The sequence below is a fragment of the Dipodomys ordii genome, unplaced genomic scaffold (assembly GCF_000151885.1).
Source record: "Dipodomys ordii isolate 6190 unplaced genomic scaffold, Dord_2.0 Scaffold60, whole genome shotgun sequence".
NCBI classification, from domain to species: Eukaryota; Metazoa; Chordata; class Mammalia; order Rodentia; family Heteromyidae; genus Dipodomys; species Dipodomys ordii.
In genome coordinates this window covers 4,082,353-4,097,044 of record NW_012267276.1, presented here as the reverse complement: position 1 = coordinate 4,097,044, position 14,692 = coordinate 4,082,353, and the positions used below count along the sequence as shown (strand labels likewise).

The following is a 14,692-nucleotide window of genomic DNA, read 5'->3' as shown; positions in this document are numbered from 1 at the left end:
GATGAGAAGGGATGGGAAAGGGAAACAAAGGAGGAGGCAACAATGCTTGATAAGAAATGTACTCATTATCTTGCCCATGTATGGTATTTTCACAATAAAAAAAAAAAGCTACAGTAATCAAAACAGCTTGGTACTGGCACAAGAACAGATTTGATGACCAATAGAATAGAACTGAAGACCCAGAAATGAACCCACAGACCTATAGCCACCTAATTTTCCATAAGGGAGGTAAAAAATAGAGTGGAAGAAAGACAGCCTCTTGAGTAAATGGTGCTGGCAAAAATGGCTAAACACCTGTAGAAAACTAAAGCTAGATCCTTATACATCACCCTGCACCAGAATCAATTCCAAATGGAACAAAGACCCTGAAGTAAAAGCAGACACCCTGAAAACCTTACAGGAAGGAATAGGAGAAACCCCAGGTCTCCTTGGCATAGGCCAAAATTTTCTTAATAGAGACCCAGAAGCACAACAAATCAAAGAAAGGTTGGACAAATGGGATTGCATGAAACTGCGGAGCTTCTGCGTGGCAAAGGACATAGCTAGCAAGATCAGTAGAAAGCCCACAGATTGAGAGAAGATCTTCACTAGTCATACAACAGACAGGGGCCACATATCTAAAATAATTAGACCTCAAAAAATTAAATCCACCAAAAACAAATCCTCAAAGAAACAACTGCCTGATAAATAAGTGGGCTAAAGACTTAAAGAGAAAGGTCTGAAGAGGAAATAGGAATGGCCAATAGACACATGAAGAAATGCTCAACTCTGCTGGCCGTAAAAGAAAAGCAAATCAAAACAACACTGAGATTCTACCTCACACCAGTTTGAAAAGCTATAATCAAGAAATCTAATAACAGATGCTGGAGGGGATATAGCCAAAAGGGAACCCTACTGCACTGTGTAAACTTGTTCAACTACTTTGGAAAGTAGTATAGAGGTTCCTCAAAAGACTCCACATAGAGCTCCCCTATGACCCAGCAATCCCACTTTGGGGCATTTACCCAAAGGATCACAAACAAGGCTATACTAAAGCTACCAGCACAACTATGTTTATTGCAGCATTATTCACCATAGCTAAGATATGAAACCAACCCAGATGCCCCTCAGTAGATGAATGGATCAAGAAAATGTGGCACATATAGATAGATAGACAGACAGACATAGATGTTATTCTACACTCCCATCAGAAAGAATGGGACTGCCCTATTTGTAAGGAAATAGAAGGACTTGGAAAAAATCTTATTAAGTGCCAGACCCAAAGAAACATAGGTCCTATGGTCTCCCTTATTTATAATAATAAGTATACATCTAAGATAATCTTAGCTGATGAGCAGAATAGCTCATCTATGATCATAAGATGATGCTAAGCAAAATGAACACCAAGACAAGGACACAAGAGGTTCTTCTTTGTTGTTGTTCTCAATGTACTACGTGATCTCATTTTTCTTTTTTGTTTCCCCACACCCTATGTTTTATCCTCTGTTGTCACTGTATTCTATTTTGGTTCCCTGGGTATTACATATACTAGGGAAGGGAAGGGCAACAACAAAATGGTAAGACAAAGGTCAAAGGGGGAACCTATGCAACAGCGATACTCACAAGGCAATATGTTGGAAGTGATCTGTACAATTTGGGGAGGGGATTGGAGGAGAGGGAGGGAGAAAATTGGGGAGGGAGTAACAAGTTAGACAATAAATGTAATCACTACCTTACTTATGGTAACTGTAACCCCTCTGTACATCACCTTGACAATAAAATTAAAATTAAAAAAATTAAAATTAAAAAATATGAATAACCAGTAAAAAAAAAAAGGAATTTGTCCATTTCATGTTTTCAAAAATAATGGGGGAGAGCAAGGGAAGGGGTGACATTGTCCAAAAGAAATGTACTCTTTAACTGACATATAACTGTAACTCCTCTGTACATCACCTTTATAATAAAAATTTTTAAATAAATAGTGATATATAGTTCCATGAGTTCAACAACTATATGTTGTTTCATATGACAAAAAATCCTAAGAATTTTTTTGAGTGTATATTGACTTTTCTTTTTTTTTTTGTCAGTCATGGGGCTTGAACTCTGGGCCTAGGTGCTGTCCCTGAGCTCTTCTGCTTAAGGCTAGTGCTCTACCATTTGAGCTACAACTCGACTTCCAGTTTTCTGGTGGTTAATGAGGTAATAGTCTCACAAACTTTCCTGCCAAGCTGGCTTTGAACTGGGATCCTCAGATCTCAGCCTCCTGAGTAGCTAGGATTACAGGCATGAGCCACCAGTGCCTGTCTACTGACTTGTCTTATAGCCTGCCAGTGTAAAGAGATTAAAATTGTGTAAGACAAAAGAAAAATATTGAATAATTTCTGCAAGTAACAAATTATTCTGCAAAGAAAGAATCTTGAATTATTTTGCAAGTAATGAGAATGTTGATCTACTTGTCTCCAGAGCAAGGTCTGCCTCTCAAAGGCTTCATTCAGGCTGACTTCAAGAAAAAGTTTGCAGTCTTAAGAAAAAACTGAGGGACAGAGGTTTAGTTTAAGTGGTAGAGTGTCTGGCAAGAACAAGGCCCTGAATTCAAACCCTAAAGCCACAAAAAAAAAAAAATAGCAGGGGAAGGAGAGGAAGAAGAGAAAAAAGGACTCATATGACTACAGACACACATACAACATATAGATTTACACACAAATATATGCTCATATCTATGTACAACTGAAAGTAAACAGCAAAACAAAGATGACAAAACATGACCAATAGCTAAGCCTCCCTCAGGAAAGGATATATGGAATATTCTTCACTATTCTCATGACTTCTCTTTAAATTATTTTAAATTATTTTAAAATAAATTAGGCACCAGTGGCTGAACTTAGCTACTCGGAAGGCTAAGATCTGAGGATCATGATTTAAAGCCATCCTGGGAGATAAATATGAGAGATTCTTATCTCCAATAAATACCAAAGGGGCTGGGAATGTGGCTTAGTGGTAGAGTGCTTGCCTAGCATGCACAAAGCCCTAGGTTAGATTCCTCAGCACCACGTTAAGAGAAAAAGCCGGAAGTAGCATTGTGGCTCAAATGGTAGAGTGTTAGCCTTGAGCAAAAGAGGCTCAGGGACAGCGCCCTGGCCCTGAGTTCAAGCCCCAGCACTGGCAAAAACAACAACAAAAATAACCAAACATTCAGAAGTAGAGTTGTGGCTTAAATGGTAGAGCACTAACCTTGAGCAAAAAAGCTCAGGGACAGTGCCAGGCCGTGAGTTCAAGGCCCAGGACCAACACACACAACACACACACATACACACACACACACACACACACACACACACACACACACACACACACACACACACATCTCCAAATTAAAAAGGGTTTGTAAAAAGGAAAAATCTTATTTTCACCTGACTTTGATAATAATAGGTGAATGGCCTTCCAAGATCTTGTAACAAAACACGAATACATAATTACTCAAAATGGGTCAAGCATGGTCACTGAGGCAGGATTGAGAGTTCAAGTTCACCTTAGGCTACATCACCAAACCTTACCTCAAAAACTCAGTAACAATCCTAACAACCTGGCCTGCAAAAGGTTCCCTCTGTGTGGGAATCCATTTTGTGTGGCAGCCAGGTGCAAGTCAGAGGTCTGAGAGAGGCCCGAGGTTTTTTCTAACATCTCTTCAGGAGGATGTGCCCCGACACCTCTCCTGCCATATCAGACTTGCAAACACCCAGAGGACCTACCACGGTGTGGCCAAACGCATGCCTGATGCCAAGAATCACTATGCAGCTGTTGCCTGGCCAGGAACAGGAAGTTCACTGTCACAGTGTGCTGTGACCCTTGCTAAGATTTGGCTCCATGTACCCACCAGCCCACACCTCACAGAAGGACAGCCTGCCAGACCCATATGCCCTGCCCTGTGGACGGACACCCACTGGGCAAGACATTAACTTGTCTCTGCTCCTTTGTACCAGAAGCAAATGGCATAGTCTGGAGGTCTGAGATCTGCTCAAATATGTGTTTTGTTCATGGGTGTTTGGGGTCAAGGCTTGAAGAGGTAAAATAAATCACTGCAGTAAAGCTGGCTGAATGAACTAATGTGTGAAAGGGTAATCATTTCCCAGTGGTTTCCCTTTTGTAATCACAGACTTGAAATGCAGGAAAAGAGCAGAGTGAGAGTGAGAGCTCATTAGATAACAACAGTCCAAAAGAAATAGAATAGAAGCCACAATGGAACTTTAAATATCCCAGTCATTGCACAAAAAAAAGCTTGTTGGGCTGTTTTTTTTGTTTGTTTTTAAAGGCCAGGTGCAAGGCTTCATGCCTATCATTTCAGCTACTTGGGAATAAGAGATCAGGAGAATTGTGGTCCAAGGCTAGCAGGAACATAAGTCCAAGACACTATCTGAAAAAATAGCTAAAAGCGGAAAGGGATTTGGGGAAGGGGGAAAGTAGGTAGCTTGAGCAGTAGAGTGCCTGCCTACTAAGCGTACAGTCCTGAGTTCAAACACTAAGACCACCCCCCCAAAAAAAAAGAAAGAAAGGTAAAAGCTAGACATGGTAGCTCAGGCCTGTAACCCCAGCACCGGGGAGGAAGATGGAGAGCCCAAGGCCAGCCCGGACTACATGGCAGAAAACAGATTAAAACAAAAAAACTAACAGAAATGTGAAAGAAGAGCTGGGGATTTAGTTCATGTGTGTAAGTCATGTGCTTAGCACAGGATTCAATCCTCAGTACAACCAATCAATGTAAAATAATAATAATAATAAATATAGCCGGGCACCAGTGACTCATACTTGTAACCCTACCTATTCAGGAGGCTGAGATCTGAAGTACTGTTGTTCAAATGTGGCTCAGGAAGGAAAGTCGGAGAGACTTTTATCTCTAATTAATTATCCAAAAGCTATGACTCAAGTGGTAGAGCACCAGCCTTAAGCAAAAAAAAAATTCTAGGGGGCAGAGTACCCAGGCCCTGAATTTAAGCCCTATTTGAAACACAAAAATGAAAATAAATGAATAAATAGCTTCATTTTGCTAATATATTTTATTTAACCTACTAAAGTATTATCACTGTCATATACCCACTATTAAATAAATACCTTGCCTTTGTTTGCCATAAGAAGTCTTCAAGACCATGTACATTTTGCACATGCAGTATATTTCAATTCAAGTCAGCCACACCAGGCCCAATGGCCAAAACCACAGACAGTGCCACTCCAGATTACCATCTATGAAGGGCCCTCTGCTCTTCTGAGCATTTCTTCTTTTTCAGTGGTTCGAGTTTTTTCTTCTTTCTTTTTTGCTGTGCCATCAGTGGGGCTTGAACTCAGGGCCTCACACACTTGTTTCTCTTTTTGTGCACAAGGCTGATGCTTTACCACTTGGGCTATGTCTCCACTTCCAGCATTTTGTTGGGTAATTAGAGATAAGAGTCTCTGGGATTTGTCTTTGTGGGGGCTGGCTTTGAACTGTGATCCTCAGATCTCAACCTCCTAAATAGCTGGGATTGCAGTTGCCTGGCTTCTGAGCATGTCTGGGTTCCGTGACTATGCCTTGAGAAAAGGATAGACCTCATTACACCTGAGAAATTCCATATATTTTGAACTTGAGGACAAAAACCAGCCCTTAATCACAGTGCTGAGAACAACAGGCAGGTAATTATGATGACATCAAATGAAGCAAGCACCAGGGCTCCCACAAAGTCTATACTCTTTACAAAGCCCTGTGGGTCAGGCAGGACTCCCTGAAGGAAAGGTAGGGGAAGCCGTGCAGGTAGTGTGAGCCTCCAGACCTGCCACAGGGCAGGAGAACCTGGAGGTTCAGAGAACCTGGAGCAGCCAGAAGGGCAGATGCAACACTGGCATTGGGAATAATAGCCCAGAAGGCAGAGAAGCCAGAAGAGGCCAGCATGTCCACATGGAGACGAGACTATACTCTGACGTCAATGAGAAAGCGATTATAGGCAGGTAAAGCAGAGGTACATGACCAGATTCATCACGAATTCCTGGCCAATCTGTGTGGGCAAGAATGGGAATGAGACATCTGGAGCCACAGTAGGCAGAGCCAGGGACTGAGGAGGAAAAGCATGAATCTAGACAGTGTTGGAGAGAGGCCTAGAGAGGGAGAATCAACAGACCCTCATGACAGAGGAAGGCAGAGAGAAGCAACATGCCAGCTCAGTAGAAAAAATATCGCTAGTGTTATTTATTCTTTGAACTCCTGCTGTACCTAACCTATAATCTGCCTGAATGATTCTCTTGGGGAGGGTTATGGGGGGAGGAGTTGGCAGTAGCGCTTGACCTCAGGGCCTGGGTGCTTTCCCTGAACTTTTTCACTCAAGGTCACCGTTCTACCACTTTGTGCCACAGCACCACTTCTTGCCTAAATTATTTAAATGTCTGAAATAATACAAGAGACATTCTGTTTATAGTATTCAAGAAATAACCTCTCCAATGCCATTAATTCGTGCCTATAACCCTAGCTACCCAGGAGGCTGACACCCAGAGAATGGAGGTTCAAGGCCAGCTCAGACAGAAAAGTTTGTGTAAGACTCCTTCTACAATTAACCAGAAAAATGCTGGGCTGGAGCTATGGCTCATGTGGTAGGGCACCAGCTGTGAACAAGAAAACAGAATGAGAGCACAGGCCCTTAATTCAAGGCTCAGTACTGGAACAAAAGGGAATGAGGGCGGAGGGTTAGGGTTGGAATAGAGGTAGGAGAGAGAGAAAGAAGAAGGGAGGAAGGGAGGAAGAGAGGAAGGGATATGAGGATGTTGTGACATAATAGCAACTGACAAGGACAGAGAAAGCTGCACACAACCAGCCTCCTTTGTGTTCTGCAGATGTATGGACACTAGCAGGTACCACATCGTCCGCGCAATACAGCCCTGGTGTGATTCTGATCCACTGTAGCGAGACTTAAATACATGCTTACATTTAAAAGAAAAACACTTGCACATAAAACTGTAGTCTTGGGTTTGTTTTCACACAGCTCAGAAGGATAGACCCAAGATACAACAGAAAGTTTTAATAAAATATTTTATTAACCTAATATCCTAAATATTATCATTTTAATGTTTTAAAAACCACACTTATAAGGTGCTGTGTGCTCTGCTTTGCACCTGTACCTCTCCATCTGGATAGGACACACTTCCTGGGAGGATGAATACCTGGTAGTTAGTGATCTGTGCTGCACAGTCCAGGTCTAACCATTTCACTCTATAGTGAAGATAGTGAAATATAAGATTAGGCAATTTGGTGAACTGTGTGGTCAAGCCCAAGATTCTTATTGCCTAATTCACATTTCAATGTTCTCTGCACTTGAGCAGACTCTGTCACCACTGTGTTTTATGTCCACAAGACACAGAGGTGTGGCAACTTACCACAACAGGCCTGCTGGTGCCTGGGGTGAACAAAACTCACAGGAGACCACAGAAAACCAGAACCCAAAAGAACAAGTATGGGCTCAGTGTTGGTGGCTGGCTAGCAACCTCCTAGCTACCCCAGAGGCTGAGATCTGAGGATCCTGGTTTAAAGCCAGGCCCAGGCAGACAAATCCAAGAGACTCTTCTCTCAAATTAATCAGCAAAATGCCAGAAGTGGAGATGTGGTTCAAGTGGCAAAGCACCAGCCTTGAGCAAAAAAGCTAAGGAACAGCGCCTAGACACTCAGTTTCAAGCCCCAGTACTGACAAATGCACTTGCATGTGCATAAACACACATACACACAAGGCATGGCTGAGGCAGAAGGTATACATGGTCTCATCAGTAGAACTAAGAAGCTAGAATGTTCTATATTGACAAGCCCAGAAACCTTCATTACATACTGACACAAAAGGACCATGGCTGGCTTGTAAAGTGTGTATTATCCAAGTCAGCAGTGCTTACATGGAAACAGAACAGTGTACACCAGCTGAGCATTAGACTTGCATGATTTCTGAGAAGATTCCTAGTATCTCAACTTCTACTTTATTAGAGAAATGAAGTGATCTGCAAGACTGCAATGAGATAATGCATCTGGAACTTGCTTTAAATACTCTGGCAAAAAAAAAGGGGGGGCTGGGGGACTTAGATCAAACAAAATAGCAAATGTTAATAATCCTTAAAGCTGGGTATGGGGCACAGAGCAGTTTGTTCTACTCTTTTTCCTATCTTTGCAGGTTTGAAACTCTCCATAATAAAATTTTTAAAAATCAAGGAAAGTTGTGGAGAGGAGACAGGGAATAGTCTCATGAAATAAGTTACCAGAGCATTTATTCTAAAATTAATAAATAAACTAACATTCCAACAGTAATAACAGGAGTAGAGAACTCGAAAATGTGCAGACATTTAAGTTTTAAGATAGCAGACCAGCCAGGTACCAGTGGCTCATGCCTGTAATCCTAGAATTCAGAAGCTGAGATCTGAGGGTCAAGGTTTGAAGCTAGTCCAGGCAGGAAAGCCTGAGACTCTTATCTCCAATTAACTACTTTTAAAAGGTGGGGGGTAGGGGGGAGAGCTGGGAAGGTGGCTCAGTGGTAGAGTGCTTGCCTTGCATGCATGAGGCCCTGGGTTCCATTCCTTAGTACCACAGAAACAGAAAAGGCCGGAAGTGGCACTGCAGCTCAAGTGGTAAAGCACTAGCCTTGAGCTGAAGAACTGATGGACAGGCCCAGAGCTCAAGACCCACCACCAACCAAAAAAAAAAAAACAGAAGTGAAACTGTGGCTCAAGTGGTAGAGTAAAAACTTTGTGTGAAAAAAGCTTTGAGATAGTGCCCAGGCCCTAAATTCAAGTTCCAGGACCAACACACACACACACACACACACACACAAAGATACCCACGCCCTGAGTTCAAGCCCCAGGACCATGGGGAAAAAAAAGTCAAGCACTTTTTCGTACAAAGCTGGGGCTAAGTAGACACACACACATACACACAGACACAGACACACACACACACACACACACACACACACACACACACACACACAAATCCCAGCTATACTGTTGTTTTATTAGTGTGTATTAATGGTACAAAGGAGAATAATCTAGGTATTTCACACCTTCATGTATTGTATGTTGATCAGATTAACCCAGCCATAATGAATTTTATAATAATACTCACAATATAACCAATTATGTCCTATTCTAAGATATTTAAATTCTTCCTAGTTGCTTAGTATCACAAATAAGTTTATAAGCATGCTTTTCATTTAATTAAAGGGTCCCTCTTAGTTTGCATGTGGGTTAAATTTCGGGCATGAATTTGCCAGTTTTAGGCTGTATGTGATCCTTGGTAGAGGGTTTGTCTGAGCTTGATCCTCCCTCATCCCATATTAAAAAAAAAAAACTGTACTTCTTTGCATTCATTTTTTTTTATCCTGTTTTGGCACCCAGGGTATTTTGTTTTCAAAGCTAATTTCAAAGGAAATAAAGTGGGTTGGTTTTGTAAGTTTCTGTCTCCTCTGGCATTCATATGTGTTTTGTGCCAGGACAAGATGATTTGCAAAGATAAAGAAAGAAGATCCTGTTTTTAAATGTTAGTCTGTTGATGTGGGATAATGTGATTTCCCATTCAATACCAAATGTAGCTCCTACTTACTGCTTAAGTGTTTCTTTTTTTTTTTTTTTGGGGGGGGGGTCCGGTCGTGGGGCCTGAACTCTGGGCCTGGGTGCTGTCCCTCAGCTCTTCAGCTCAAGGCTAGCACTCTACCACTTCCGTCTTTTTTCTTTTTGCTTATGTGGTGCTGAGGAATTGAACCCAGGGCCTCAGGCATGCAAGGCAAGCGCTCTACCACTGAGCCACCTTCCCAGGCCTCACTTAAGTGTTTCTTGAGACCAGCTTTTCATTGCATCAGATTTCCTGAAGCAATTCTAAATAAAGGGTGCTCAGTCTACTCGCTCAGAGACCAGTCATAAAAACGGTAAATTATAATCAAGGACAGTTCTGTTCTGATTACTTAAAAAAAAACTAACCATAACTCCTCTGTATATTTATTATTTTTATAATAACAAAAATAAATAAAACTCACAGCTTAAGAACTTACTAGTAATGTGACTATTTGGGAGGCTGAGACAGGAAGGTTGCTTGAACTCATGTTGGAGACCAGCCTGGGCAACACAGTGAGAACTCAGAAAGGAGAGGGAGAGGGAGAAAAGGGGGAAGGGGAGGGAGGAAAGGAAGAAGATATAAAGGAACTGCAGGTTGGATTACTTGAGAGTAGTCCACAAGCAACACAAGGACGTATTTCTTGGTGCATTTCCTTCCTTTGAGGATATTATTCCAGTATGGCAAGTTCTTGGGAAGATCATACTACCTGCCATTTTGCTCTGTGATTAATGAAGCATTCTCCAGAGGAATATCTTAAAACTTCAGTGCACCTAATACCCTGTTCACATTGGAGGCTGGCTTGCATCATTTAAATCAGCAGGAAGTTGTGGAGAGAAACTCCAGAAGTTGTCACCCATTTGTGACCAGATAGTAGATGGTAAAAACTCTTAAGTAAAGGACTTACAGTCTTTGGAGACTGGATAACTGAAAGTAGAAAGGTGAGAATCATATTCCAAGATCTTGTGCAACCCACCATTTTGATATCTGGACAAAACTAATTCCTCATTAACTTTAATCTTCTCAAATATAATACAATCTCAAGCCATTTTTTGAATATACCCCTAATCATAGCACTCAGGGAGCTCAGCCAGAGAGAGCAAGAATTTGAGGTTATACATAGATGGAAGACTATTTCCTAGGACTGAGGCTGTAGTTCAGTGGCAAAGCAGATGCTTGGCATGTGCGAAGCCTCAGGTTCAATCCTCAGCACCACAGCGAATGAGGTAGAAGAAGAAACTCCTACAACTGGTAGTATTACCACACACAATAACACATTAGCTCAGTCTTGTTGAATAATGCAACAAAATCTATCTTGCCAGGTGGCAATAGTCACCTTGAAGGGACAGATAAAGTCGAAAAGCAAAACAAGCAAATATTCACCACACACACAGTGAGAGCAAGTCCAATGAAATAAAAGCTATCAATAGTAAGAAATAAAGGAACACAGAGATAACATAAAAGCACCCTCAGAATTCTGAGAATCAGTAACAACTGTGATGACGATGATAATCATGGTGTTGATCCTGATGGTGACAGTGATGGTGGTGGTAATTATACAAATCTCCACTTAGCCAAGGTTTCAACCCTAGGATCAGAGATCTGTAGCCCACCACCAGAATGAATCAAGATACGTTTCATATGACTTATTTTAAATACCTCTGTTATCATGTTTCCCATTATTGGCAATACCTCAGTCCAAACCAGCTCTTGTGGAAAGAGAGAAGAGTTCAATGCATAGCCAGGGGCTAGTGGCTCATGTCTGTAATTCCAGGTACTCAGGAAGCTGAGGTCTGAGGATCAAAGTTCAAAACCAGCCTAAGCAGACAAATTCAAAAGACTCTGATCTCCAGTTAGCCAGCTTTTAAACGCCAGGAGGCCAGGAGTAGAGCTGTGGATCAAGTGGCATCAATCTTGAGTGAAAAAGCTAAAAGACAGGTCCTGAGTTCAAGCCCCAGTTCTGGCAAAAAGGAAAAAAAAAGTCAATTTGCACAACATAGCGTCTGCCTCACTTACAGGAAATCCTGTGACCCGCAAACTCACATGACCAGGGAGACTGTGGCTGTTGGCCTCATACAAAGAGGTAACCAACACTCATGTTTGGTTCACCACGGAATTCAGTGAGCAGCAGTGACCTTGTTCCTTTCCTGGAAGGTTGAAGAACTCACCTAAGGCATGGCTACAACTCCGACAGGACTCCGTGAGACTGACAATTATGTGCTGCAGATCGGCTCTGGGAGGAGTGGGGGAGGGATTGGGGTTTTTCCAGCCATTACATTTACAGGACTCCTCCGCCTGAAACAAGAAAGACAAAAACAAAATTCTGTAACAGGCAGCCAGGGACTGATCATCCTGCATGAGAACCATTGCACCCTAGTTATTATGACAGCCACCCCCAGACACAGCACACCTCCATTGTGTAATTTTCTATTTGTGCAAGAAAAATTAACACATAGGCACATGCACACACACACAGAGTAAAGGCCAAGGGCTTATTTGCTTTGGGCACTTTAGTTTTAGTTGTTGTGCTTTCTGCTGGCTGGAGTCGGCTGAACCCCACCCAGCCTTTGCTTACCACCCCCGCCCCCCGTTGGTCCTCAGTGGAGATCCATGCAGGGGCCAGTTCCAAAAATGTCCATCCCACAAACTCTCCCCAAATAATGAGGTCTTCCACAAAGTCAATGAGGCGCCTAGGTTGACACCTTGCAGATTCCAAGGTTCCAGATGCAAACTCTGGTCCATGTGGACCAGAAGCATAGATAAGAAGCCATGAGAATCTGAGAGAGCTGAGAGGACACACACCCACTGACACGTAATGAGCCCTGGGGCTTCTATCTGTGCAGATTGCCCAAGGGATTTGTGCTTGTTTGAGCAATACTTGATGAGAGGAATTGTTCATTAGCCTTGTCCACATATTCTTCATACCCCACATCTTTGTAGAAAAGTCTTCTTGCAGTAGCCTGAACAAAAGGCACCCATGGAAAAACCATCATTTTCTGCACCAAGCTGGGACACTACCACTCAAGGGAGTCCTGCGGCTACTAGCATGCTTGTACTGAATTATCCCTATCACATACGTAGACCACTGTCCTCCTCCTGTTTGTTTTCTTCCTTTCCTTATTTCCTTCCTTCATTCCTTCTTTTTTACTTTTTCTTTCCTTTTCTTCCTTCCTTCCTTTTCATTTTCTCTTTGTCTTTCTTTCTTCCTTCTTCCTTTTCTTTACTTCTACTTTCTTTCCTCCCTCCTTCCCTCCCTTCCTTCTTTCCTTCCTTCCTATGATGGAGTTTGAACTCAGGGCCAACGCATTGATCTTTAGCTTTTCTGCTCAAAGCTGGTGGTCTATCACTTGTGCCAACTTACTTCCAACTTTCTACTGATTATCTGGAGATAAGAGTCTCACAGCTTTTGTTTCTATTTTTTGCCAGTCCTGGGGCTTGTGAAACTGGGGGCCTGTGCACTGTCCCTGAGCTTCTTTTGCTCAAGGCTAGCATTCTACTACTTGAGCCACAGCACCACTTCCGGCTTTTTCTGTTTATGTGGTACTGAGGAATTGGACCCAGGGCTTCATGCAAACTAGGCAACCACTCTACCTCTAAGCCACATTCCCAGCCTCACAGATTTTTTGACCAGACTGGCACTGAACTGTGATTCTCAGATCTCAGGTTCCTGATGAATCAGGATTACAGGCCTTAGCTAGTGTTGCCTAATTCTGCTAGGCATTACCTGAAGCTTCATTACTTGAAGCATTTACTGCTTCAGATCTGCTGTGGCTAGGAAACCAGAAACTAAATGGTGGTAATAGCAAATAACACACACTAGTTCATTCTAGGCAAAAGCCTTTCACATACACTGTCCGATATGATGACCATTACCTAGCAACCTGAGATTAAATTCTTAAAATGTGGCTTCTCCAAAGTAAATTACATAGGTTAGGAATGTGGCTTAGTGGTAAAGTGCTTGCCTAGCATGCATGAAGCGCTGCATTCGATTCCTCACTACCACATAAACAAAAAAGGCCAGAAGTGGTGCTGTGGCTCAAGTGGTAGAGAGCTAGCCTTAAGCAAAAGAAGCTCAGGGACAGTGCCCAGGCCCTGAGTTCAAGCCCCAGGACTGGCAAACAAAAATAAACAAACCAAAGTAAATTACACTGACCAACCAAAAACAAAAACAAAAAAAAACCCTTTTTCTCATGTAGCTTGTGTTGGGGTGGTTGGACAGGGGCAAATGGCTCACACAAATAAGTAAATTATACAATGTATTAAAAACTACAACCAGAAGTTGAGTGCCTGTAGCTCACATCTGTAATCAAAGCTACTCAGGAGGCTATGATCTGAGGTTTATGACTCAAAGCTAGCCCAGGAAGGAAAGTTTTAAGACACTTTTCTCTAATTAACTACCCAAAAGCTGGAAGAGGACTAGGTGCTAGTGGTTCACTTTTATAATCCTAACTATTCAACAGGCTAATGTCTGAGTTCAAAGACAGCCTAAGTAGGAAAGTCTGTGAGATTCTCATCTCCAATGAATGAATGAAGGAATGAATGAGAATTATTTGCAGTAGTTTTGAAAGACCCAAAACTTTTCTCACATTTGGGTTGTTTCCTTTGTCACTGAAATCAATTCAAGCTCACAAGAAACAAGCTTTGAATTCTTGAAGACAACAAACACTTTCAGAGATATAGATCATCAGTTCATTACTGCAACCAACTCAATGCAATCCCCCAGAAAGAAAAGCTTGTATTCCTTCTTGTCTTAACATGACAGACAACAATAGCAGTGTTTATAGGAGACCCACAATTGGCTGAGTCACAGATCTCATGGTAGGGAGATATATAATAATAAAGCCTTAGATTTCTCTTACTGGATAAAAATAAAGAAATAAAAGCTCCATACCCCGAACTTTAACAAACACTTATTTAAGTCCCTGTGATATACAGTGTTAACAAATTTTCCATACAATAAACACCAGGCCTTAAAAATGTAACCGAATTACAATATTCAATCCACAGCATTATCCAGAAAGAAAGAAAAGAAAAGAAAAGAGAGAGAGAGAAGGAAGGAAGGAAGGAAAGAAAGAAAGAAAGAAAGAAAGAAAGAAAGAAAGAAAGAAAGAAAGAAAGAAA

General features: G+C 41.9%; 1 protein-coding gene across 1 annotated transcript in view; it reads right to left on the bottom strand.

The window, feature by feature from the left end:
* Kat2b (K(lysine) acetyltransferase 2B) overlaps positions 1-14,692 on the bottom strand; it is a 90,104-nt gene that overhangs the window by 71,884 nt on the left and 3,528 nt on the right. The window contains exons 4-5 of the mRNA XM_013022109.1: positions 11,740-11,866; positions 10,479-10,498 (exon numbers count right to left, since the gene is read on the bottom strand). Coding sequence (XP_012877563.1) covers positions 10,479-10,498; positions 11,740-11,866 — 147 coding nt within the window. The remainder of the gene's footprint in view (positions 1-10,478; positions 10,499-11,739; positions 11,867-14,692) is intronic.